The sequence below is a fragment of the Oncorhynchus keta genome, chromosome 7, assembly GCF_023373465.1.
Source record: "Oncorhynchus keta strain PuntledgeMale-10-30-2019 chromosome 7, Oket_V2, whole genome shotgun sequence".
Lineage (NCBI taxonomy): Eukaryota > Metazoa > Chordata > Actinopteri > Salmoniformes > Salmonidae > Oncorhynchus > Oncorhynchus keta.
The window spans coordinates 25,040,166-25,066,977 of record NC_068427.1 but is presented as its reverse complement, the minus strand read 5'-3'; the positions used below and the strand labels follow the sequence as shown (position 1 = coordinate 25,066,977).

At 43.3% G+C, this 26,812-nt stretch overlaps 3 protein-coding genes across 3 annotated transcripts; all 3 read left to right on the top strand.

Annotated features, from left to right (window-relative positions):
* Nucleotides 1–1,766: 1,766 nt before the first annotated feature.
* LOC118386198 (probable G-protein coupled receptor 156) lies at nucleotides 1,767–25,173 on the top strand. The gene is made up of 9 exons (XM_035773724.1): nucleotides 1,767–2,092; nucleotides 8,952–9,104; nucleotides 20,633–20,760; nucleotides 20,970–21,105; nucleotides 21,189–21,299; nucleotides 21,398–21,619; nucleotides 21,752–21,988; nucleotides 22,427–22,585; nucleotides 22,906–25,173. Exons 2-9 carry the CDS (start codon nucleotides 8,988–8,990, stop codon nucleotides 24,322–24,324), a joined length of 2,529 nt encoding a protein of 842 aa, XP_035629617.1. The 5' UTR covers nucleotides 1,767–2,092; nucleotides 8,952–8,987; the 3' UTR covers nucleotides 24,325–25,173.
* Nucleotides 15,475–18,389, top strand: LOC127905936 (E3 ubiquitin-protein ligase TRIM39-like). Its single transcript, XM_052522343.1, has 2 exons — nucleotides 15,475–15,637; nucleotides 15,859–18,389. Exon 2 carries the CDS (start codon nucleotides 15,861–15,863, stop codon nucleotides 17,394–17,396), a length of 1,536 nt encoding a protein of 511 aa, XP_052378303.1. The 5' UTR covers nucleotides 15,475–15,637; nucleotides 15,859–15,860; the 3' UTR covers nucleotides 17,397–18,389.
* Nucleotides 17,440–20,384, top strand: LOC127905935 (zinc-binding protein A33-like). Its single transcript, XM_035773727.2, has 2 exons — nucleotides 17,440–18,063; nucleotides 18,548–20,384. The coding sequence occupies exon 2, from the start codon at nucleotides 18,556–18,558 to the stop codon at nucleotides 20,224–20,226; it is 1,671 nt and encodes a 556-aa protein (XP_035629620.1). The 5' UTR covers nucleotides 17,440–18,063; nucleotides 18,548–18,555; the 3' UTR covers nucleotides 20,227–20,384.
* Nucleotides 25,174–26,812: the final 1,639 nt, after the last annotated feature.

Sequence of the window (26,812 nt, the reverse complement as noted above, 5' to 3'; positions counted from 1 at the left end):
TTTCTTTCCACTGTACTATGGGGTATACCAATATTATTTATTTTCACAGTAAGAGGACGCGCCCGAGCCTCTCTCCTGTGCAACCCTGTCCCACGCGCCACCCAGTCCCCTGTGACTGTTCAATGTCACCTGCAGCCCAAAGCGCAACAATGGTGAGCTCATATGTTTAGGACAAATAGCGTGAGGCGCAGTGGTTATACCATGGAACTCCCAACCAGATGGCAGAGAAAATCATGTATTGTCATTTGATACATGAAAGCAAACTGTAAAAACAACACAGCAATAATCATACATTTTCTTAAATAACCATTCATAACCACCCACTTTGATCATGTCAATAGGAGACTTTGGCAATTTCTATATCCGTTAATTGTTGTATTGACTGGCAATTTGTCTTCAAATGTTGATATTTGGTTGTGTTGACAACCAAACACAATTCAATATCACTAAATATCATTACTTTTGAAATCAACCAGAGCTTGAAAACCTAGGCCTATTTTATGATTGTTTAATTTTGTGTTGAATGATGACTTTGCAAATGCTATATTTACATTTAAGTAATTTAGCAGACACTCTTATCCAGAACAACTGGGGTTACTGAAGGGCACATTGTACATATTCAACATATGTTATACAAGGTTTGTCTATTTAGACATTTGGTTACCATAATGACATAATCCTGTGGTTGAAATTTCAAATCAAAATACCTTGACAAATTACGCTAAAACAACATTGATTCAACCAGTTGTGCCCATTGGGATGCTCTCTCTCTGCAAATCAATATGCGCCCGGAAGCACAGGAAGGCCAGGAAAATGGTTAAAGACTCGAGCCACCAAAAGACATAGACTGTTTTCTCTGCTTCCGCAAGGCAAGCGGTACTGGAGCAAGTCTGACATCAACAGGCTCCTGAACAGTTTCTATCCCCAATCCTGAACAGCTTCTATCCCCAATCCTGAACAGCTTCTATCCCCAATCCTGAACAGCTTCTATCCCCTAGCCATAATATTGCTAAATAGCTAATAAAATGGCTACACGGACTACCTGCATTGACCCTTCTATTTGAATTTTTACACTGTCTCTATGCACACTTACACACACACTCTATTCACACTCCCCTTACTGAAAAAAACACAATTTCACATGTGTAGTTTCATGTTATCACATGTTGCTTTACATGTTGTCACATGTTAACATGTCACATGTTATCACATTAACTTCAAATAAGATCACATGACAACATGTGTTTTTGGAACACTACATGTGATCACGTTAAATTCATGTGGTTTTTTCATAAGGGTCTACACACTCACTCAAACTTACACACACACACACACACACACACACACACACACACACACACACACACACACACACACACACACACACACACACAATCATTTTATAAGCTGCTGCTGCTCCTTTTAATTTATCTTTATGCCAAGTCTCTTTAGCCCTACACATATTTAATCCTATCATTCCAGTATCCCAGCATATTGTAAATATGGTATTGGCACTGACCCTGTATATACTGTGCTGTACTTTACTTACTGTACTTTTTCTTGTTCTTATTTCTATTTCTCGTGTATTTTTGTTCTTCGTTACTTTTTACATTTTTTTATAGTAGTAGTGATATTGATTACTGCATTGTCAGGAAAGAGCAAGCAAGAAAGGCATTTCACTGTATTTGTGCACGTGAAAACAAAAGCCTGAAACTTCCGCAGCTCGCTACCCGCTAATTAATTACAGCGAAACACACACACACACACACACACACACACATTTCCCTCAATCTTCCCACTCTATCTACCCTGCTCATGAAAACTTGTTGCAGACTATACTTTTTCTCCCTGACACCAGGCAACATTTTGGCATACTTTGGAGAGTTCTCAGTTGTCATAAAAAGGATTATTTTTCTTTTGGTTGGATTTTTGGAATGGTTTTACTATAGGTCCCAGTCGTGGAGTTAACTTTCCAGGACAGTTTGTTTCACTTCGTGAGACTCCAGCGATGGTGCGAGGACAGCGGCTAGGCGGAGGGACTCTCCACGCACCCCTCTGACATCCCTCACTGGTTATTTAGTGACTCCGTCAGGTTGGTCTGCTGCTGTGTTTCGTCGCTTCTCAGATACCTCTGTTCATATGATTGATGCGGTATTATCGTGAGGAGGAATCATAGCCATTTAACGCCGAAATTAGCTGCTATTCTGAGGATGCTATTTATGAGTATCGTGCTATTGCTATTTCAAAATACCGACACAGATGTGTTAATACAATAACGATTGATTAAGATGTGCGTTAAAATGACATATTTTGAAAATTAAAAGTGATTTTAAATGTTTTTCATGATAACCTATGATAAACCAGTGCATGTGGAATAAAGTAGACACGACCATTCATTGAGTTAGCAGGCCTTTGAGAGTGAAAGTTAGGACTTGAACCCTGTAGGTTATAGTCAAGTTCAATTCGATCTTTTGATTCATTGTTTTTAGTTGAGCTTTAAATATGTTTTGGCATGAAAGACAAAGCAGTCAGTTTGAAAACATGCTGATGTTCAAGCAGTTTAAACTACAACACATTTAGGCTTTTATTTAAAGTTTAATAGGGGAGACAAGGGATGAATGTAACACACGACAGCTGTATCACTTTCAATATCTCCAAGCAGAAACAAGCTAGAGTGAGGTAACTCACTCTGCATATGCATGTCAAGAAGGAAAGTTACAAACCAATGTAGGAAAATAATAATTGGCAAAAATCTCATAGAAGAGAAAGTTATAGGGATAGTTCTTAAGAGCCTCATATGGAGTGCGAACCATGTGGCTAGTATACTATGTCTAGCCACTGGCTTGAGGCAAGGGCCAGCTATGCCAATAACTGCATTCTTACACTTGATTTGAGCATCTTAGAATAAATTGCTAAACGGATTACAGTGTGAGGTGGAATGTTTCAATATTGCTCCTGCAGAACACTGGTCGTGCTTTGTCCAGCCTTGCTGACCGCTTGCAGTTCACCCGCTGCTCCCCACGCCACCCCTCTAATCTTAAAAGGGAAAGAGGGGATTGGGCCAGGCAAACTGACAGGGACAATGAATGGATTAAAAACAATTGAATGTGGTACTGGGTGGACAACAGGAGGGTCAAAGCCACAGGGTTACACCTATCCATGGCAATCCTACTGGTAATTGGTCCCTGACTGATCTTGATACCACATAATCTCTCAGGTGAACGGAGTAGATAGTGAGGCCACAAGTGAAAGTTGTCAGAAAATAGGCTAACTATAAGCTTTTACAGTAAAGTTGTCTTCTCCGCCTACGGGCACAGGTAGCTCAGGAATTACTTGTGGTTAAGGCCACATGAGTTTAGAGGACACATGTAGAGACAAACACACATTATAACCATCATGCACTGTCAAAATATGTCCGTCAACATGCTGCCGGGGACGGGAACACGCCTCATGCTCGGTGCTCACGCTGACCCCTGTGGCTAAGTGTTGACTGACCTTTGTTGGCACATGTTTCAATGTGGTTGAAACCGGTGAAGAGGATTTTGAAAAAACTGTGTAAAAGCCTTTCTAGTCCGGTTGTGCCTGCAGGAATCCATGAAGCTGTGATCTAAACTGGGACAATGACGAAAGGATACGAGGAAGGAAACTACAGACATTTCCCAGACCCCCAGAAAAGAAACGGAAGAAGTCATTGTTCATTTTGACAAGACAATTACAACTTGTGTCATCCTAACAGGCCTACGTACGACTTAATTAAATAGCTATTACTGAAGATTTTCTCCTGAAAAGATACATATGCTCTTTGATACAAGGTATGGGTGTTTGTAGGCCTGCAGGCTTCAGTAGCATTATAGTAACTTGTGTCTTAAACTGGTAGCTTCTCAGAGTTGTTTACTAGCGAGGAAGCATCTAAATGCTGATCATCCTTGTTCTACTCAATAACTTATTTAACCACTGAGATTGAAAAACAAAGACCTCGGATTAAGACCAATCAAAGGCACACCGTAGTGAAAGTGCTCTGTCATCAGCCTGCGACTACTGATACTGTGAGAAGGTTACAGCCCTGGGCATATCTTAGTCAACCCACAGACAGTGACATGGTGTGACACACACACACACACACACACACACACACACACACACACACACACACACACACACACACACACACACACACACACACACACACACACACACACACACACACACACACACACACACACACACATACAGTACTACTGAGCACACATAAACACATTCATTTAGACCCAGGTAAAGAAGGGCAGACAAACAGACAAGCGAACGGACAAATAGACCGAAACACACACACACACACACACACACACACACACACACACACACACACACACACACACACACACACACACACACACACACACACACACACACACACACACACACACACACACACACACACACACATACAGTACTACTGAGCACACATAAACACATTCATTTAGACCCAGGTAAAGAAGGGCAGACAAACAGACAAGCGAACGGACAAATAGACCGAAACACACACACACACACACACACACACACACACACACACACACACACACACACACACACACACACACACACACACACACACACACACACACACACACACACACACACACACACACACACACACACACACACACACGTAAGCTCTCTATACACAAAATATGACAGACAGATAGACGTACATATACATGTAGCTCATGAGTCAGTGTGGTTATTAAAATGGTAACGTAGAAGACAGATCGAAACATTGTATGATGTCATGGTCGATGGTACATAATTATATCAGCGACATGTCAGTGCAACTCATTGCCTAACGACTCAAACAGAACTTTCTCACTGCTCTATCGTTCGCTACATACTTCAGTCTGAGACTGCCATCATTGAAGTCATTTGTGGTGATGTCAAAATGAGGGGTGTTGTACAAAACAAAGTCATCAGCGATTGGATCATCTCTAACCAATCAGAGTATCAAAGCCAATGACACATTTTCAAAAAACACCGCTTTACCCACATGTGTTCTGGCTCGGCCCAACCCACAGGTTTATGGGACCAATCAGACGGTCTAAAATTGTCATTCTAGTACTCAGATCCAGACTTATTGTGGAGAAGAAACTAACGGACGTGTGTCTGTTGCGTAGCGTTTGGCCGGAGCGAGGAGTTTGGGTAGCCAGGCAATGCAACCCAGATGCAACCTCTTAAAAATGCACGATATAAACCTATAGTGCTTCTAGGTGCTGTACATTGTGATTTATGAATGTATTTGTTGTTTATTTGTCAGGGACTAGACAGCTCATTTATATGCAGAACCACTGACTTACCCTGTAATTACCTGTCAAGGTCATTAACATTTATGGTTTCCAGGCAGGTCACAAAAGCTCTGATCAACTCAACATTCTATGCAATACCTATAATCTCACTCAGATTGTCAACAGTGTAACTATGTTGAATATAAAATATCCTCTGAAATCCTCTTTGATTGATTTGATCTTAACCAATACTCCTCATCATTTTAATGCTTCTGGTATTTTTGCAAATGACATAAGTGATCACTGTGCTATTGCCTGTGTGAGAGATGGTAAAAATCCTAAAAAATCTCACCGTGTCATTACGAAAAGAAACTGGAAGCGGTTTGATATTCAAGGTTTTTTACATGATGTATCTAGCATTGAATGGAATATAATGGAATTAATCCCTGATGTTGAACTAGCCTTTTCTTACTTCCACAACGCATTCCAGGATGTATGCAATAGGCCCCTTTAAAAAAATTCAGGATTAAGGGCAGAGAGAACCCTTGGTTTACTAAGGAACTTACAAAAATCATAAGGGAACAAAATGCTATGTGGGCTAAAACAAGAGGGACTGATTTGGCAGATGATTGGATGGCTGTTAAAACATCTTTGAAATATGGGTGTGGCTATGATCCGTAAATTGAAAGCAGACCACTGCTTGAAATCTACTTCACCTAATTTAAATAATCCACCCAAAATCTGGCAAGTAGTGAAAGGTTTGGAGTGCAAAAAAGATACACAGCTTCCCAAACAATTGTTGGTCGACACAGATTGTAACTGAGAGAACCTCCATTCTGAAAGCCTTGAATCAGCATTTTTTTTTAGATGCAGGCAGTTTATTTGAAAAGGTCAAAGGTATAATTGAGCCCCCTATGAATTTACCTGACACCTCTGTGCACTCCTTTACCAGGTTCTCCTTTTCATCCTTCTCTGTTTCAGAAGTGTGTAAAGCCCTGAAAGAAATTGATGGGGAAAAAATCCTCTGGCCCTGATGAACTAGACCTCGCTTCCTACACCTAGCTGCAGACATTATTGCTCCCCCTTAACATGTATTTTTAACCTCACGTTTGATGTTAAGGAAATTCCCAAGTTATGGAAATCTGCTTTTGTACTGCCTCTCCTGAAAGGTGGAGACCCTTCGCTACTTGACAACTATCGGCCCATATCAAAATTATCTGCACTGTCTAAGGTACTGGAGTCCTTAGTACTGTCCACAGTACTGTTTCAGCAACATTGAAGGTTTTAAATGACATCCACTGTGCTCTTGATAAGAAGTTACATTGTGTGTCTGTCTTTATTGATTTGTCGAAGGCTTTTGACACTGTGGACCATGCTGTGTTAGTGCAAAGGTTAAAATGTTGTGGAATTACTGGTCATGCTCTAGATTGGTTTATAAATTACCTATCAAATCGTTCACAATGTGTAATGGCGGATGGTTGTAAATCTGAGTCTATAGAGGTGTGCTCAGATGTTCCGCAAGGTTCTATTTTGGGCCCACTCTTGTTCATTTTGTATATCAACAACATTTGGGATCTTATTGAAACAGTAGATGTTCATTTTTATGATGATACTGTTCTTTATTCAAGTGGTAGTAGTTTATCTTTAGCTTTTTCAAATGCCAGGCACGTTACTAATCATGTCATTGCTACATTGACTGGACATACTATAGAGCAAGTTAAAGTGTACAAATAGTTGGGTGTGTGGGTTGATGGTAAGTTGAGCTTCACTGTGCATGTAGAGAACTTGATAAGGAAGCTCAAGCTGAGAATAGGTTTTAATTACCGGCATAAGGCTTGTTTTTCTTTGGAGGCCGGGAAGGAGCTGGTGCGATGTACATTACTGGCACTTTTAGATTGTAGTGATGTTATATATATGCAGGCCTCAACCACTACCCTGAGAGCACTTGATTCAATGTATCATGCAGTCAGGTTCATTACAAATCAAAATCATCTAACACATCATTGTGATCTCTACGGCGCTGTTGGCTGGTCGTCATTGACCTTGCGTAGGCTTAAACACTGGTATACACTGATTTATCTCTGTTATTTTTTAGTCAGGTCGGTAAATAAATATCAGTTACGGTCCCATTCTCATTTTCTTCTAACAGTACCAAAAATTAGAACAGGTCATGGTAGAAATAGTTTTAGTTACTTAGCTCCTTGGTCCTGGAATTTCTCTTGAACATTTTAAAATTTGATGATCTTGATCGATGTATATATCATAGAAGATTGTAATTGTCTTTAGGACAGCTGTTTTTAGTCAAGACTTTAGTGTTTTTTACGTAAAATGTTTTTGTTGTACTGTATGTGTGTTTTAAGTTTTGTTTAATGTTGTGTTAGTGTATGTAAGTTGTTTTGTCTGAAACGTTGTTCCCCCTGCTGCTATTGGACCAGGTCTCTCTTGGAAAATAGATGTTATCTCAATGAGAAAAACCTGTATGAAAAAATAAAAATAAAACAAAGAACATTATGATATTACCGTGAAATTAGTACACAATAAATACACTCAATATACTCCCTAACTTTAATAATAACCCTAACTGTAAACCTAACCTCTTACCCTAACCCTAATTATAACCCTAACTGTAAACCTAACCTCTTATCCTAACCCTAATTATAACCCTAACTGTAAACCTAACCTCTTACCCTAACCCTAATTATAACCCTAAACTTAAAATATTCTTTGTCCTCAAGGAGATGCCGGAAATGTCCCCATGAGGGAGACTTTTTCTTGTTTTACTACCTTTGTGGGGACTTGGGGGATTTTAGGTTCCCACAAGCATAGAAGAACCAACCAACCCACCCACACACACACACACACACACACACACACACACACACACACACACACACACACACACACACACACACACACACACACACACACACACACACACACACACACACACACACACACACACACACACACACACACACACACACACACACACACTAAATCTAGATGATTTGGTCTAAAGTGTGGTCATGTATTGTGTTGTTCAGCTCTGTGCTGTCTTGCGGAGACTGAGGACAAGCAGAAGCTTGCAAGCTTCCTCTCAAATTGGCCAGATCCTGCGCTCTTTTGGGTTTGGTCAGACCTCGCTGTCGCCTTCTAAGCATTGTCTTTCCCTGTAGCTTTCTTGCAGTTTCTGTGGGAATTGTTTGTCCAGTCTGCCCTTATTAACCTTAGTCACGAGACTGGAATAGTTGTGTCATTATTCTGTCACACTGATATATGAATCTTATGTTTTTATATTTTCCCCACTCCAAGTTCACTATCTGTTTTTCATGAGCAGTGTCACAGGCCCCTGCTAAAACCACTTCTGTTCACTGGGAATATTCATAATGGCGCCACCCTGTGGTGAGTGCTGAGCAGTAATCCTGTGCTCTGTGGAGTGAATAGGAGAGACTTGGGTATAGTTGTTCTATCTCAACTTCTGCGTTCCTGTATATTGAAACAACGTGGTGTTGGTGGGAGAATGGGAATGGAGAAAGAGAGTTTGTGTGTAATAATACACATGTAAGCGTGGTATTAAAGATATGTATGTATTTCTCCCCTCAGTGTATGTGTAAGTATCTGTAGGTATTATTGTAGTGTGCTGAGAGTTCATGACAACTGTATCTTATTCTTCAGGATGTGTGTGTGAGGGCTGACGGTGTGGGTCCAGCCATGGAGCCAGAGTTGAACTGCAGCTCTCACTGTGACTATGGACTCTGCCTCATCCACCCTGGAGTCAATACACAGGAGGACCTGGAGATACTGCAGAGACTATGTACCCTCAGCACGGTAAAGTAAACATGCACACATGCACACACATGCACGCAGGTTCAGGGTCAGGTTTTGCATCGTCCCGCAACGAGCCATTGTTTACAGACAGATGGCTCGTTGCAGAAGCTTCCGTAGCCTGGCGTCCTTTATCAACTTGGGGGGACCGAGTGGCACAACGGTCTAAAGCCGTGACCGGGAGTCTCATAGGGCAGCGCACAATTGGCCCAGCGTCGTCCCGGTTACGAGAGGGTTTGGCCGGTGTAGGCTGTCATTGTAAATAACAATTTCTTCTTAACTGACTTGCCTCGTTAAATAAAGGTTAAAAATATATATAAAAAAATAAACCTAAACTATTTGGTTTCAACAAAATAAAATGTCCTGCCACCAGAGGCATATCCATTACTTCTAGGAACAATACTTACTATTCATCGGGTTGAACGTGTCCTTAAAACACGTTCTTATCCTGCCTGCTTTTTTCTATCTGCGGGATGCAATTGTAGTCCATTCTAGACCACGCAGTTACGCTAGAGTAAGCTACCACGTAATCTCTCCTATCAATCAGTAACTTTCCACACACCTAGTTCCTCTTCACCCTTCCTTGACCCCGAACATACATATTCCTTGTACATGTAAAGTAATCAATATCAGTCCCTCCTTTTTGAATAGTAGCTCCATACGGTTCAAAATGATATAACAAGTATTAGTAATGTGTTAAGATATGCATAATAATTTATGGCACTAACCAAAGTTTGATAACATGACGATTTCCACTCTCCCTTAGCCTGACTCTAGACCTTTGGGATACTATTCTGCTGGGGTCCACAAAAATGAAGGCTCTATACACCTCCTCATGCTTATAGGCAGACTTCCACCATCAGGCTGCAGGTTTACAGGAGGTGTTCCCACGCGATGTCATCCTCACTTCGCCCTCTATTTGCGTGCTATGTGCAGTCGACTAATATAATACTAATACAAACTCTTCCCCCTCCTGAGTCTAGTATGTACAATGAATCTCTGTGGCTAGGCAGGTGGTGTTATCGTCCCATCCCGAGTCCTGAACTCCTCACACATCTCCCGGTCTTCTTATCAGTAGGGAGTATACATTCTTGCACCTAGCATCAGTCCACTGTAAATTTTCCGGACTCATACACAAAGAGTTATTTGAGAATAAGCAACCCATTCATACTTGTGGTCCTTCTGTAGCACAGTTGGTAGAGCATGGCGCTTGTAACGCCAGGGTAGTGGGTTCGATTCCCGGGACCACCCATACGTAGAATGTATGCACACATGACTGTAAGTCGCTTTGGATAAAAGCGTCTGCTAAATGGCATATATTATTATTATATATTATCATACTCAAGTGAATATCATGATGCAAAACATAGAGAGAATACAATAATTTAAAACAGGGAAGCTATAAGACCTGTTAAAAGGCAATAGTTCACAATCTATAGTATTAGCTCTATCATATGACTCCTATCTCACCCGTATGGAAACATTCTGTCTCAGAGACAGGCCCCCTTTGTACTTTGCCTCCGGCCACAAATACATTTACACATAGATCAATCCATCTAACCCATAACACGTTGATCACTACTGCTAGGCCACTTATATAGTTATAAACATACTAAAACGTGCTCAAGTCAATTAGTCAGTTTCCAACAGTCCCTCATCTGGAACAGTGATCACTCCCCTCCATCCCGGCTCTCATTCGTCTGGCGTCTCTTCATGTTCTTCTTTGGATAGCTTTACAGTTCATCCTCCCAATGGCACACATGTAACTCATGCCTGTCAAAGTGGATGGCCCTTGATAATGTCCCCGATTTCAATATCTGGGGAATAATCAGATTTTCCCAAGCAGACAAAGCACACAAATTTCTCACCACCAACCTTTACAGTCCATTCTGTATTGTCCATTTCTGTCTTGTCCATTTTCCAACCAGTACACCAGCAACATGAGATAAGTTTTGACATGATCTCTCTCCATGCTCACTCCACGTGGACGGTGTCAGGACTCATGCTGCGCTCCTGAGAGAAAAGGCATTGATAGCTTCGACTGGATGCTGTACACCGTTTGCTGACTCGGACTCATGTCTCAGGTAGAAGTGGTGGAGGACAGGGTCATAGTGAACACCATTGTCGCAATTTCTTCTGCTGGTTAGAGGGGGTAAGGCTCACACTGTTCTCGGTCGAATAATCCCTTCCATGCATCTAGATACGGTCTGGGGTCGCTATTGCCATAACCTTGAGAGAGGACAGACCAAAACAACAGTTTAGGGCATTTCTCATTCAGGAAACCCAGACAAACTACTCACTGCATGACTAATTATTACATTCCAAATATCCTTAATACAAATGTCTAAGACAAATGTCAATGAGAATAACAACACACTGTTGTTAACAACACACTGGCTTATCCTCCCCTATCATCTTGGCGATCTCACCGCAGAGTTACAGGGTCAGGGAGTTAGAGGGGTAACCTTTAGAGAGAATTCCTGACCGTACAGCAGACTCAATCTGGTGAGATTTGTGTTGAAGCAAAGACAAAAACAAAACAAAAAAAACAACAGCAAATACACTTCTTCATATTTCTTCATATTCTTCAGCATTTACATATTATACTGTACTTAAATCTCAGGGTGATCACGCCTCACCAGAAAGTCAGAACAGAGGTCATTAAGTGAGTCTGTTCTTTCCCAGTATTTCAGACAAATTATATAATACATATAAAGTTCAAACATTCTGTGTACCAGGTTTGCACTGGGTTTTTCAGTGCGTTTCTAATGTACTCGCCACCGAGTCTAACAATTTACTTCAGTACATGACTGGTCTCTCTTTTACCCCATGATTTTGCGTAACCATCTCACTGCAATGCCCTTCTTGCTCATGAACTAACATTTAAAAGGTCATTTTAGATTTGGTAACCCCAATGCTGGCGCTTGACACAATTGCTTTTTTAAAACTCTACAATTACAATTGTTTCCAATATTAACGACACTCTAATTTCTCGTGAGGACCCCTCCTCCCTTTTGTCAATTCTGTAAAGCTATTTCAGAATAAGATGGAATGAAGTGTCTCACGAAATTAAAACCCCAATGTTTTTCTGAGCTTGCGAGGACTGTTTGGCCGTACCAATTGTAATTTGTTATCTTTTATAGTCCATTGCCCTTGCATTTTTCAAAGATTATCCAAACCCAAAATCAGTTCTACCCCAGCTACCATAAAGACTGAGCCCGGTATTGTGACTGGACCCATTGTACACAACATGGGTAGTAAATCCACTGAACATAATGGTTTTCCGCCATACATTTAGCCAATTTGAGGACCTCACAGAGGCCAAATAAACCTATGCGTTACTCCCAACTCCGGCCGCTTTCAGGAGTGCTTGCTGTTGCTCACTAGTCAGTGAATAAAATGTCTGCGCAGTCGCACTTACCCTGCAATAGCCGTTTTGATGGTGGGTTTCAACCCTGCCAGCAAAGCGGAGGTACATATTCCCGCATCTTGATTCAAATGATCTGCTAGTGCCAAATTACTGCCCAATACATCTTCCATCCTATCAATGTACTCATGTACCCAGTCCTTTTGATGCTGAGTACATCTGCTAGTTTTGTTTCTATCGGTTTTGCTTTTCTGTTGATAGAACGCTAACATCAAAAAATGCTATTGTGCCAACTCACAATAGCATTTCAGAATTCTTTATTAGATTTAAATTTTCCGTCAACGGGGAAGCTGACCAATTTGATACATTTTGCAAAAAATGCCCCATATTCAAGCCAAATTGGTAGATTGCTCATGCGTCCCTTTCAGCTCCTCTATGGCTTTGTTAAACTTTTTTTCCTCTAGCCCCCCCTTTAAAGAGAGGATCGGGGCCGTAGGTCGCCATTTCAATAGTTATTATTCTGACGCTGTTATGCGGAGTGGAACAGGGAAACCCAAGAGCAGACTCAGATGAGGAGACTAGGATCAAGTAAAGAAGATATTTATTGAAACACAGGGGGAAGATGGAATGCAGGCCAGGGGAAGCTCGGGCGGGTTGCAGGAAACCAGGTGCGGAGGCTGAGGCTGGAGCGAGAGGTGTTGGGACAGGGTAAGCAGGTCCTGAGGGGAATCCAAGGGAGCAGTAGAGTGGGTAATCCAGGGCAGAGTAGCAGGATGAGGAGACATGAAGATTGGAGACAGGAACCTGAGTCAGAGCGGGCAGAACTGTAGCAGAGCGGAAAACCGTGTCAGGCAAGGAAAACAGGCACAACAGGATAACAGGATCTAAATAGTGACAAACGGCTACAAACGTAGACTGGCTGAGCAGAAATTACGATCTGGCAGTGGAAGTGGAGTATTTGTAGAGGTCTTGATTATGGAACAGGTTGCAGCTGGTGGGGATCTGCTCTGACTCCAGCACACCTGTCTCCGCCCACACAATCACACACACAGAGGGAGAGGGAGAGGGCACTGGGGGAGTGGCGGCAGGTCAAGGAGACACAGGATGAGCAGTAGAGGGCATGGCAGGAGCAGATGTAACAGACGCTTCTCCCGACGGTGTCTAGGGTGTTTAGATTTCCTCACCCACGGCTCTAATACACAACAATTTAAACTATTTTTCCAGGTAGTGATACCCACTTCCCGGAGAATACTTACAGTATAGGTGCTTAATAATTTGGACACCGAACCTGATACCTTGTTTTAAAAAACGATACTGAAGCATCTGACAATTTACTACTGGAGAATACAGGAGACCTAATGCCTTATACCAGTGTCACGCCTCAAATATCACTGTTGTTGACAACACACGTTACCAAATTTACTCAGTTGTCCTCCTATTTCAACATAATCTGTCACGGTTCCCCGCCCCAGTAAGACCAACACCTCCAAACCAACACCTCTCCTTATTGTTACTGCTAATACACACAAATCACTTTAAAACAACGTTCTAATATCCTTTTGCTTTTCCAACCATGGATGAGGCTACAGGCAACCTTCTATCACCATCCACATTCCCACTCACTGACAATGTTTCATCTTGAAGCACAGATATCCTCGGATACCTCCTATTCTCCACCGAATGCACTTCCTGCCTTTGTTCTTCTACATGGACTACTTTTCTACAATCTATCGTAATAGTACACAAGCATGCCAATTTCTCCATACACCATGCAGGTGATAACGAATGATTAAACAGACATGTCATAGGTATGGCCACTTCCCCCGACCCTCCTAAGGGACTTCCACCCCCTAGTCTAATCTTCTGGTGGACAGAGTGCCTAGTCGAACCTTCTGGTGGCTAAACCCCCCATAGGGGCCCCAACCCCTAGGTCTATCAGTAGTATATACAGTAGGTCTACTGAATAAACTTAGGCTTTCCAGATCTGTATCCTTTCATTTGTATTCAAATCTCGTCTCCTCAAGATGTCAGAATGAGTAGTATCAGTAGTATTTGTAGTATTTGCCTACCTTGTTTTTATGTGCTGGCTCCTGTTCTACTGATTTGAACTCTCCAGTTCAACTATAAATATTGGTTAATCCTGTCAACATTGGCAACAAAACAAAACAAATCCTGTCAACATTGGCAACAAAACAAAACAAATCCTGTCAACATTGGCAACAAAACAAAACAAATCCTGTCAACATTGGCAACAAAACTCACGGGTGACTAGAAAAAGCTCAAACCAAGTTTATTCAACCACTGAGTCATAAAGCTGCAAAGACAACATACAAGTCCCACAAGCACATCTTCATTCCTTCCAAATAGGCGGAGTCATCCCCTATCATCTCCTATCTAAGATAGACACTCCTTCTCTGTATTTAGGCAGAAACAGAGGAGCTTCCTCTTACTGGTATTGTCATGGCCATGCCTAAGACTAGGGCCCTCGTGGGCGTGAAAATGTGCATGTGTGTGAGATAGGACTCTAATCAGATAGCCTTTGGGGTGGACACCTGTGGCCCCCCTCCCAGCAGTGTCTTCTCTCTTCAGCTGTTGACCTCAACTTGAGTTGAGTTCCATATCCTTCATGGTCCTGTTTCCTCAGAAACTAGTCTGCCTGATCAATAACTGAAAATAGACTGTTGCTCTTTGCCTCCCTCCTTAGGAACATTCATATTCAACAGTAACATATATGAACAGAATACGAACTTTATGCACTTCCTCTTTTCTCACTCAGTAACTTTCCACATACCTAGTTCCTGTTCACCCTTCCTTGACCCCTAACATACACATTCCTTACACGTGTAAAGTAATCAATAAGTTCTAGTATGGTAACATGAATAAGTATATTTCAAGCTAGAATCCAACAGAATGTTCTTAATGTCTTGTACACTCAGTGTAGGAAGATCTGCTCCTTTAAGAGATGGAGAAGAAAGCTCAAAGTCTTTCAATATGGTGTTGGGAGGAGCCTGTTGATGAAATGAAACTAAACAGCAGAGCTGAATGTTGAGGACCTGAAGACACTTTCTCCTTATACATTTTTCTGAACACTTGCCAGTCCCCTGAACTCAGTCTTACTTTGGGATTCAAGAGGGAAAAAAAGATAATTCAACAACACACATCATCTCAGGTAAGAAGAGAGAGAGAAAACCTTTGAATTGTTGTATTTTATTGTAGCTTCTCTTCTATGTAGTGTGTTTGACGTTTATTTTTGTTAATATGTATGTTTAGAAACGATAGCATTCAAGAATTGAAAAGAAAATACATAAGCATAATTCTGGTGTGAATGCCAAGATAACACAGATTGTTGATTCATTCAGGAAGTTGATTTCACTTTCTGTTTGTTCCCAGGCATGGCATCCGCTAACAATCCTCAGTCTGAAGTGCAGTTAATATGCAGTATCTGTGAGGAGGTTCTCAAGAAACCAGTCACAACCCCATGTGGGCACAACTTCTGCATGGATTGTATCAGAGAATACTGGAAAAACAATGTCCTGTGCCAGTGTCCACAGTGCAAGGAGAAATTCCCTAACATATCTGAGCTACAAGTCAATACTCAATTATCTAAAATGGTTGATGAGTTCTGGAATCCATTTCTGGTAAATAACACAAGCCCCCAGGACCAATGCCTGGACTATCCTAGAGAGGTGTCCCATGATATCTGTGTTGGGAGGGAGGTCAAGGCTGTGAATTCTTCTTTTGAGGCCTCTTACTGTGAGACTCCCCTGGAGCTCAATCAGAGAGTCACAACCTTGAGGAGACAACAGCATGTAGAGAATCCTGAAGAACATACGTGTGAGAGGCATGGGAGATGTCTGGAGTTCAAGACCGACTACAATACCCACAACACTCTCCCTCTTAAAGTGGAAACCAGAAAGAATAATGTACAGTTAGGAAAGGCTGAAGTGCAGCAGATGATTCAGGGCAGACAGCAGAAGGTTATTGAGATCAGAAATAGTCTACAATCTAGCGGAATAAATGCAGGGCAAGAGGTAGAGAACAGTTGTCAGATCTTTAGAGCTTTAATGCGCTCCATTGAAAGAAGCCAGGCTGAACTCATTGAGGTGATTTCGGAAAAGCAAAAGGAAACTAAAAGGCTGGCTGAAGGGCTCATTAAAGAGCTGGAGCAGGAAATCACTGACCTAAAACTCCTCCAGAGCTCACCATCCCTGTGCACCTCTCCACCCACCAAGGACTGGTCTGCGATCAGGGTTCAGAGTATTGAGAATGTTGGCATGGTGAGGAAAGCTGTGAAGAGAGCTGGCTCTCAGTTTGAAGACGCACTGAAGAGTGAATTGAAGAGGTTGTGTGAGGCTGAGCTCAAGGTTATTCAGCAGTGGTCAGTGGATGTAACTCTGGACCCTGATACAGCTCATCCCAATCTCACTCTCTCTGAAGATGTGAAACAACTTAGACATCCCGGTAGACGACAAAACTACCCTGGCAATCCAGAGAGGTTCTTCTATTTTGCCAGCATCCTGGGAAAGGAAGGCTACTCCTCAGGAAGATTCTACTACGAGGTGCAGGTGAAGGGAAATACTCTCTGGAGTGTAGGAGTGGCCAGAGAGTCCATTAAAAGAACGATTTATGCAGCAAAGCCTGAGAATGGACTCTGGACTATCCAGCAGGGGAAAGGGAACGTCTACAGGGCCTGCACCACTGACCCTACCCCCCTCTCCCTGAGTGAGAAGCCCCAGAAGGTGGGGGTCTATGTGGACTATGAAGATGGTGAGGTCTCCTTTTACAATGCCCAGGCCAAGTCTCATATCTACTCATTTACCGATTGTTCCTTCACTGAGAAACTTTACCCGTACTTCAACCTTGGGGTTTGTGGCATTGACAAAATGTCAGCACCGTTGATCATCTCTCATGTGAGCCAATCAGATTGAGATTTAACTCGTATCGATTAAATTCTAAAGTAAACTGAACATTCCATGCATTGATTTATATTGAATATTTAGAAAGGTACAGTATATATTGTATCTTACCAGGAAATCTAGAATCACATTTGCTGGACTGTATTGTGATATCCTTCACGATTGTATGATGACATACTGAAAATGCAGCTCATTACTAATCCTGCCCCAATATGTCTCTGTATCTAATTTATGTGGATACTTGTGGATACTTAAAAAAAAAAAAATTATGTGGATACTCTGAAATGTGCATACTTTTTTCAATGGCTTTTGTTATTTGGGCAGGGCCTCAAATAATCTTCTGGGCTACAGCACAATAAAAGCTTTGTGAACTCCTACATAATATGAACAAGAAGTGTGAATGTATTAGATACATGGCAACCATAATACATGGTTCAGCTGAGAGAGTCCTGTCATGTGAAGGGTTAATTCAGCCATGTACTGTACCTTTAAGAGCAGCTGCATTTCAGCTTAGCAGTAAGGGACCAGGACAAGCCATGGTAATGTCACCTTCTAAAATGAGACTCGACTAGAGAACTTTGTGCTTTAGCATGAAAAAATCCCCTCACAAATCTCTCTACACAGCCTAATGGAGTACAAAATAAATTGTCTTTGACTTGCTGTTCTTCTGAAGACAGAGGTGAGTGGAGGTTCTTTCATTTGTGCTGTGTTGTCTGTTGTGTTAGGTTGTTTATTCAAGTTTCAACACGTGTCCCTCCCAGCCCAGTTATAAATATAATCAAGGGGAAGAATACAGTTATATATATATTTTTTATTTTATTGTATTGTATTTACTGTGTTATACAGTAGGCTTGATTTAGAGACAGATTGAATTTGAAAGGTGAGGATGTCATCACTGTCCCTTTTAATTTCTTTATCTGTTGGGCTGTATTAGACTACTCATCATATGTTTATAAATGCATATTTCTGAATGAAATATAAAATCATGTGATTGGTACCATTGGCTACATGTTTTGAGAAAGCTATTTGGGTGTGCTGTAACTGCATAGAGCTCGGTGGTCTACTGTAAGCTAGAACAAAACATTCCAGTAAAGAAATTCCAAGGTCGAGAGCCAACTGATTCCATGAAGTCCCATGTGGTTTATTTTTGGATGTCTTCCCAGACCCAGACATGGCTTCCGCCAGCAGCCTGCTGTCCGAGGATCAGTTCCTGTGCCCCATCTGTCTAGACGTGTTCACCAGCCCAATCACCACCCCGTGTGGACACAACTTCTGCAAGGACTGCATACATGGCTACTGGCATATCACCAGCCCGTGCCAGTGTCCCATGTGTAAGCAGAAATTCAGCAGAAGACCTGAGCTCAAAGTCAATACTTTCATAGCTGAGATGGCCGATCAGTTCAGAAGGTCAGTTGAAATTAGGGCTACTGCTACTAGTACACAGTACCAACCCCAAGCAGCCCAACCTGGAGAAGTGCCCTGTGACGTCTGCACTGGGAGGAAAATCAAGGCCTTGAAGTCCTGCCTGGAGTGTCTGGCCTCTTACTGTGAGACTCACCTAGATCCTCACCATATACTGGCCACCTTCAAGAAACACAATCTGATTGAGCCTGTGATTAACATAGAGCACAGAGTGTGTAAGCGGCACCACAGAATTGTGGAGCTGTTCTGTAGAAGTGACCAGACGTACATGTGTCAGGTTTGCACTGAGAAAAGACATAAGAAACACAATGTTGTCCCTTTGGAGGAAGAAAGCAGAGAGAGGAGGGCTCAGCTGGGGAATATGGAAGATGTAATGCAGCAGATGATTCAGGGTCGACTGCAGAAAGTGAAGGAGATCAAACACACAGTACAATCAGGCAAAATAAATGCAGAGAGAGAGATTAGGGAGAGCTTGCAGGTCTTCACTGCTCTGGTGCGCTCCATTCAGAGAAGCCAGGCTGAGCTCATTGAGGTGATTGAAGAGAAGCAGAAGGCAGCAGAGAGTCGGGCTGAAGGGCTCATTAAAGAGCTGGAGCAGGAAATCACAGAGCTAAAGAGGAGAAGCACTGGTGTGAAGCAGCTCTCACTCACTGAGGACCACCTCCACCTCATCCATAGCTTCCCATTCCTGTGCACCCCTCCACCCGCCAAGGACTGGTCCGACATCAGAGTTCAAAGTGTTGTGTACGTAGGAACAGTGAGGAGAGCTGTGAGGAGAGCTGGATCCCAGTTTGATGAGACACTGAAGAATGAAGTGAAAAGATTATGTGAAACAGAACTTACAAGAACTCAGCAATGTGCCGTGGATGTGACGCTTGACCCTGATACAGCTCACCCTAAACTTATCCTCTCTGACAACGGTAAACAAGTGGCCCACGGCAATACAGCGCTGAACCTCCCTGACAACCCCGAGAGGTTTTACCCTGGTATCAGTGTCCTGGGGAGGGAGGGCTTCTCCTCAGGGAGGTTCTACTATGAGGTGCAGGTGAAGGGGAAGACAGAGTGGGACATAGGAGTGGGGAAAGAATCTGTCAACAAGAAAGGAGGGAATACCCTAAACCCTGAACATGGCTACTGGACAGTAGGTCTGAGGAACAGGACTGAATACTGGGCTCTGACGACCCCTCCTGTCCCCCTGCCACTGGTCGATAAGCCCCAGAGGGTGGGGGTGTACGTGGACTGGGACGGGGGGCAGGTGTCCTTTTACGATGTGGATTCCAGATCTCATATCTACTCGTTCACCGGTTACATCTTCGCAGAGAGACTCTATGCATACTTCAACCCCCGAAAGAATAACGGTGGGGTCAACTCAGCGCCGTTGGTGATCTCTCCTGTCAGTGACGTAACCTCCTCACCTTAACCGTTCACCTATCACCTCTTCTTAGAATAGGACACTGAGTGTTGTGTCAGTTTTATTTGTTAAAGAAGCTTGTGCCACAATATATTTTCTCTATCTCTTGTATTGTGTGGTGGATTTAATAAAGATATAATTCATATTAATAAAGGTTCATAAAAGTCGTCTGTTTCTGTGCCTTGGGCTTGCAAATTAGTATGCAATATACTTATGAGGCGATACAAAAAAAAAAAGGTTTTGGGCATACTCCAATCATTCCAGAATGCAAATGATAGCAACTAAACCACATAAAATACTCTTAACATGATCAACACATACACACAAACACAAAGTTACTGTATTTACTAGTGTAGATATTAGTGTAGATATTCTAATTGAAATGTAATTGAAATGTGATTGACATCTACTGTAGATGGGAGTGGAGCTGCAGAGGCAGTCTCTCTCCCCGGTGCTCTGTGCAGTGGTCTGGACTATTCTCTCCTGTGGCATCCTGCTGGCATTCTGCTTCCTGCTCTTTACCCTGCGCTTCAAGAACAACAGGTATACACATAAACACACTAAAGTGCCTTCAGAAAGTATTCAACTCCCTTGACTTTTTCCACATTTTGTTGCGTTACAAAGTGTGATTATAATAGATTTAATTGGATTTAACAACTAAAACTATATAATAAAAAAAGCATATGTACATGCTCAAATCGATACACAGACGTGAACATTCTAACTTTTGTGTATGTTCCTCTCTGTCTCAGGATAGTGAAGATGTCTAGTCCTAACCTCAATGTGCTGACTCTGTGTGGGAGTGTCCTCACCTACAGCAGTGGATTCCTATTCGCTTTTGAGGAACGCACCCACCTACAAGGGGGAGGAGTGAGAGCTATACTACAGGTAAGAACACACACACATTAGTCTAATGGTGCCGTGCCGTGTGATATTATGGGATGTCCTGATGTTATTGTGGTGTATCCTAGGCCAGGATCTGGATGTTTTGTATCGGCAGCACTCTGGTATTTGGGCCCATCCTGGGGAAAACATGGCGGCTGTACAGAGTATTCACCCAACGCGTGCCTGACAAGAGAGTGGTAAGCAGGCTGCTGCTCTCACTGTCTCTCTGGTTGAAGTGAGTAGTAGAGTGGGTGTGTTGTATGGTGTATTACTGAACTCTGTGTGCATGTTTCAGATCATCAGAGACATCCAGTTGATGGGCTTGGTAGCTCTGTTGATTCTGCTGGACCTGCTGATTCTGACCGCCTGGAGTCTAACCGACCCGGTTAAATGTGCTCGGTCCATTGGGGCTATGGTCAAGGTGGTGGAGAGAGAATTGTCCTACTCTCTGTCTCAGCTGGACTCCTGTTCCTCTCTCTATTCAGACCTGTGGGTTATCCTCCTCGCTATGATGAAGGTAGAGCATACAACTGGGAGAAAGGCTCAGATAAACATGAGAGCACATTATAGCTGTTTCCTCTGAGTTTGTGTTGGTTTGTCATGGTAAACATGTCATGAACGTTATGTGGTTGTGTTGCGCTCTCTCCAGGGTAGCCTGCTCCTATATGGGACCTACCTGGCTGGTCTGACCAGCAACGTCAGCCTCCCTCCGGTCAACCAGTCCCCCACCATCATGACTGCTGTCAGCCTGGTCACCCTTTCCACGGTGGTTGCAGTCCCAGTGTCGCAGTTCCTGCAGGCCTGGCCTAACGTGGTCTATAGCGTGGTAGCTGGAGCCATCTTCATCTGTACCCTCGCCACCAACTGTATGCTGTTTGTACCTCAGGTGAGAGAGACAGTTGGCACACATCACACAAAGACAGACAGGGCAGAAACCCCTGTCATTTATGACAGGCCCATTTCGAGTGGCTACATGAGTGTTTCCCATACCTCACCGTAGTGTGTGCGTGTTAACAAGGCTGTGTGACTCATACAAACACACACATTGATCCATGAGTCAACACGCTACAGCCTCCGCCAACAAGTTAATGACTCCCCAGTAAGTAACTGGTGGTGAGCTGATGCTATGATACAGGAATGCATCCTGGACAGAAAGAAAGGAAGTACTTGAACAATGAGCAACACACACACCTGGAGATTCAAGGGTATGCTCAAAGACTGGCACATTTGTCTGACAGTTATCTGACTATCCATCACAATCCCCTTCTTCCTCTCCCCTCTCCCCTCTTTCCCCTTTCCACCCCTCTTGGTCCCCTCTTCCCAGTTAACCCAGTGGCGTCGGTTTGAGGAGGAGCAAAACAGCCTTAGCCAGATGGCGAAATACTTCAGCAGCCCCAGTAAAAGTGTCCACTCTGTCTATAGCCAGGATGAAGTCTACTATCTCCTGGGAGAGAACAACTCTATGAAGAGGCTCCTCAATGAGGTAGTCAGTGTGTAGGCTATGTATTACTTTAACCCTCACTCGCCCCCTAACGGTTATAAAAGATAGTGAAATACTCTCCTTACTGATTAAAATGGTCCCTACATGGTCCTGTACTCAGAATAATCTCTGTGACCCCTCAACACTACAGTATATACCTAAACGTGTTTACTTTGTATTCTGAATACCCTTCTACTCATCACCAACTTCACCTATTACCTTTAACCCGACACCAATCTTTAGGTTAGCCTTTAACCTGACTCTTGTTGTTGATGTTTTTTGTTTTGAAGGGGATTTAAAAGTTTGTTGTTGTCATTTGGCAGAAGAATGCTGTAATTGACAGTCTGCAGGAGCAGGTGAACAACGCCAAAGACAAGCTATTGCGCCTCATGTCCAATACCCACTCTCACGAGGATCAGGAAATGGACTCTTCCACCACCAACCTCCACTCCTCCTCCACCCAGACCACAGTGGTGCCGTCCGACTGCTTTCCAACTCTCCTGCCACAGAGAGACGTAGCAGAACCTACCCTCTCTTCTCCTCCTTTCTCTCTACCTCCTCTCTCTTCTCCTCCCCCTCCTGCCCTCTCTTTTCCCCCAGGGGATTGTGTGAGTGTTAAACCGTGCAGTGTAGAGTTTGGCTCATACATCCAGGGTTCAGAGATGGAGACAGAGGCAGGGGGTTGTAAGGTTGAGGGGACTGTGTCCCAGCAGCAGTGTGGAGCGGAAAGGTCTCACCTCCCAGTCTCCCCTCAGCCCTCTGTTTCTTCCAAGACAGGAGTCAGAACACCAGGGGAGATGGGGGGGACACAAACCACACCCTCCTGTCAGTCAAACTATGTCACTTCCTCATCCACTCTCCCCCTGGTGGGTTTGGCCCCTGCTCAGTCGGAACCGTCAGGTTGCCATGGCGATACCACATCTCCGTGGATGGCAGGTGTCAGGCAGGCAGGGTTTGTGAGCAGTGTGCAGCTGCAGGAGATACTCCAGGAACTGAGCGTGGACACTGTTATGGAAACGGCCCTCCGCTCACCAAATCACAGCAGGGGGTTCAGGAGACCCTCTCAGCCCTCCTCAACCAATCCCTCTGTCCTCTCTCCTCTCTCCTTCTGCACTCCTCATTCCCCCAATCACCCTCTCCTCTTCCACTACCCCAGTATCTCCCCCTACGTAATGAGGAAACGCAGACCTCCGTTCCATTCCCCCAGAGGGGGGCTTCCGCCCTGTTACTACCCAGGCTCCAAGCCTCCTGGTTGGGGAAGGAGGAGGGGCACGGGGCTCTCTCAACCAGACAAGCACCCCTCAAAAACACAACCTCTGCTCAATCCTGTCGCCACAGAGACTAATCTTCTCCGCCCCGACGACAGTGATGGAGAAGAAGGCGTAGAGGCGTGGCATAGGATAAGAAACAGCTGCGGGAGGCGTGGCTCAAGGCGGGAGCACCGGCCACCACCCCTTCGAAAATGCCCTCCAGATGGTGATGGGGGAGGTGAGGGAGGGCCAGACAGAGACCATGGCAGGGACTCGTATGGTTACTGGGACTCAGACTCCAGCAGCTTGGCTGACCACTCCTACTACCATCGTCCCTACTGCGACGCCTGCCTGCAACACGGCTCATACCCCTCCAGCGACAGCTCCTCCTCAGACTCCTCGGACAGTGAGTATGGCGGCTTCACCAGCCTCTGCCGCTCCACACATCCGGTGGTCAACTTCAAGGAGGACCTCAAACCGACCTTCGTATGAGCCTGCCTGGAACCTAGACTGAACCGGTGCTGCGGAAGAATCATTCAAGTCAAACTGTGTTGTAATTTACTTTCAATGCCAAGTTCACGGCAGAACAATTGAGTTTACACACTGTTGTAACACTATTTAGAAGTGGTAAATTGAGCAGGAACTAATGCTAGAAAAGCTTGCCTGATTTTGAATTCAACAATTTATCTTCCTTATGTATGTGTGGAGTACGAGTACCCTAGCAACACATTACCTCACAGCAATCACATTAAAGGCTTTTTATTGGTTGCAAGTGCTTTAGAAATGGGACCAAGATGGAGAAAGTCAATCAATAGGTTGAGTTTGCTGTATGATGATTGGGATCTGATTTTAATTTATTGACTTTGTCTTTAACTTATTGCACTGACTGCCATTGTCTCTAGGTCATGTTAAAGAAAATGTATGTTTGTAGCTAAACAAGATACAATATTTAGATCATATAGATTGTTGCATGTTACAAAAAAAACACTGGATTTTATTGATCTGTTACCACCTCTTTTAATCCCCCCTACCTTGAATAGAGCCCACCAGGGATGTATGCAGTCACCATTGTAAAGAATACTATTATAACCATTTTGTCTGAGTTTTTATGATCTTTATGCTTTGGTTTACCTTTTTATACATCAAAACCCCTCAATGCACTACGTTGGTAATGTTATTGATTGAAGTGTTATGTGTGTGTGAGTGCGTGCGTGCGTGCGTACATGTGTGTGCACAATGTACTGTATTCATTGCATTTTATTTGAAGGCTCTGCCTCCAATTCTATCAATTGTAATTCTCTGCGAGCTGATTGATTATTAAATTACCTATTGACCTTTGCCTTCCGGTCTCCTCTGGTCCCAATTCTGCCTGTAGATTACTTCTGTCTCCCTCTTCTGGCTCTCAATGCTTCTCATAAGAGGATGCAACTCTATTCATTTTCAGAATGAATGAGTTTACATAATTCAATTTTTTTCTCTGGTGTTAATGATACAGTATGTACCGAAGACGCCGGGAGTCAGGAAGCAGGTGCAGTTGGTGAGTTTAATAGGAACGAACATAGAGTAAATACAAAAACAAGAGTAGCGTCTAAACATGAAAACAAACAATACTGCCTGATGGGTGATACAACGGGGGAGCAGGAGTAGACGTGACACAGTAACTGCATAGTATAAAAGCTGATTTGCTACTGTGTGCTGTACCTTATAGACTTTTCTGTGCTCTAAACTCATAAATCGAATGCTAAACAGTGAAAATGCCACCATAAGACTGTTCCCTGTTGGATTATTTGGCACTGAACTAGCTCATTAGACCATTAAGAATTCATAAATAACATTCTTTATGTTGCATAATTCCCTTATAACACCAACCTGAGATAGACAAAAGAGCAAAACATTTTGAGAAGTAGTGCTTTTTCTCTCCCATTCAATCATCTCTCCGTTCTTTCCTTAAGGCTCTTTCATCCCAGTTTGTCTTTAATACACTGATTTGTGTGTGTGTGTGTGTGTGTGTGTGTGTGTGTGTGTGTGTGTGTGTGTGTGTGTGTGTGTGTGTGTGTGTGTGTGTGTGTGTGTGTGTGTGTGTGTGTGTGTGTGTGTGTGTGTGTGTGTGTGTGTGTGCTCCCGCGCCCCGAGAAGTGTTTGCTTAAAGAGAAAGCAGCATCTCCCATTATTTCTGCACCACTGCCTCTGTTTCTGATGCTGGTCTTCTTTATCCTGCGTCATCACTGCTGAAAGACCACCCCGGGAAAAAATCTCCCTTTGATACAGCATCCTCAGACATAAAATACATAAAAGAGTACAAATAAACAGCACATAAGCCCCTTTAACTTCTTAGACAGTAGATGACTTGGGTAGGGTTCTCCTGCGGAGCAACCATCAAGGATGACTCATTTCTATCCTTCAAGACGGTTTTATGTTCAAGATCACATACTGTGTATAACAGTGTACCAATCACGGTGACCTGGGCTCTACAGACTTAATGAGGATAAGCATAATGTGTGTGTGTGGCTTCACATACTGTAGGCCTACTAATGTAATGACATTGTAATGACATAATAATAGCCAATGATCCCTTACCCTCCGACTACACACACACACAAACAATGACAAACATTATGTGTGGAAATCAATACCCACAGCTGGAAAATCTGCACACCCAGTCAGAGAGAGATGCAGAGAGGGAGGGAGATACAGTGTGTGTGTGTGTGTGTGTGTGTGTGTGTGTGTGTGTGTTTCTGCAGGTGGCCCAGTCAGACACAGAGCAGGTCTAATTGCTGTGTGTGAGTGTTGTCTTTAATTGGCATTATTACTGCTGTTTAATCTTTACTCTGGCTGGCATGCACACGCGCTCACGCACACACACACACACATATTAGATTGCAATTTTCGCCTACCTCATGCTACTGGGTAGATTACAAGAGTTGACATAGCAACACTGAGGGAGATATTTTACGTTGGCTCAACCCGGCACGTCATCGTG

What these genes read in the sequence shown, in the direction of transcription:
- LOC118386198 (XM_035773724.1), top strand. Translation starts at nt 8,988, where the DNA reads ATGGAGCCAGAGTTGAACTGCAGCTCTCACTGTGACTATGGACTCTGC. An exon ending in GACTATGTACCCTCAGCACG is followed by an intron (nt 9,105 to 20,632) that starts GTAAAGTAAACA and finishes CATCTACTGTAG; the next exon opens with ATGGGAGTGGAGCTGCAGAG. An exon ending in GTATGCTGTTTGTACCTCAG is followed by an intron (nt 21,989 to 22,426) that starts GTGAGAGAGACA and finishes CCCTCTTCCCAG; the next exon opens with TTAACCCAGTGGCGTCGGTT.
- LOC127905936 (XM_052522343.1), top strand. Translation starts at nt 15,861, where the DNA reads ATGGCATCCGCTAACAATCCTCAGTCTGAAGTGCAGTTAATATGCAGT.
- LOC127905935 (XM_035773727.2), top strand. Translation starts at nt 18,556, where the DNA reads ATGGCTTCCGCCAGCAGCCTGCTGTCCGAGGATCAGTTCCTGTGCCCC.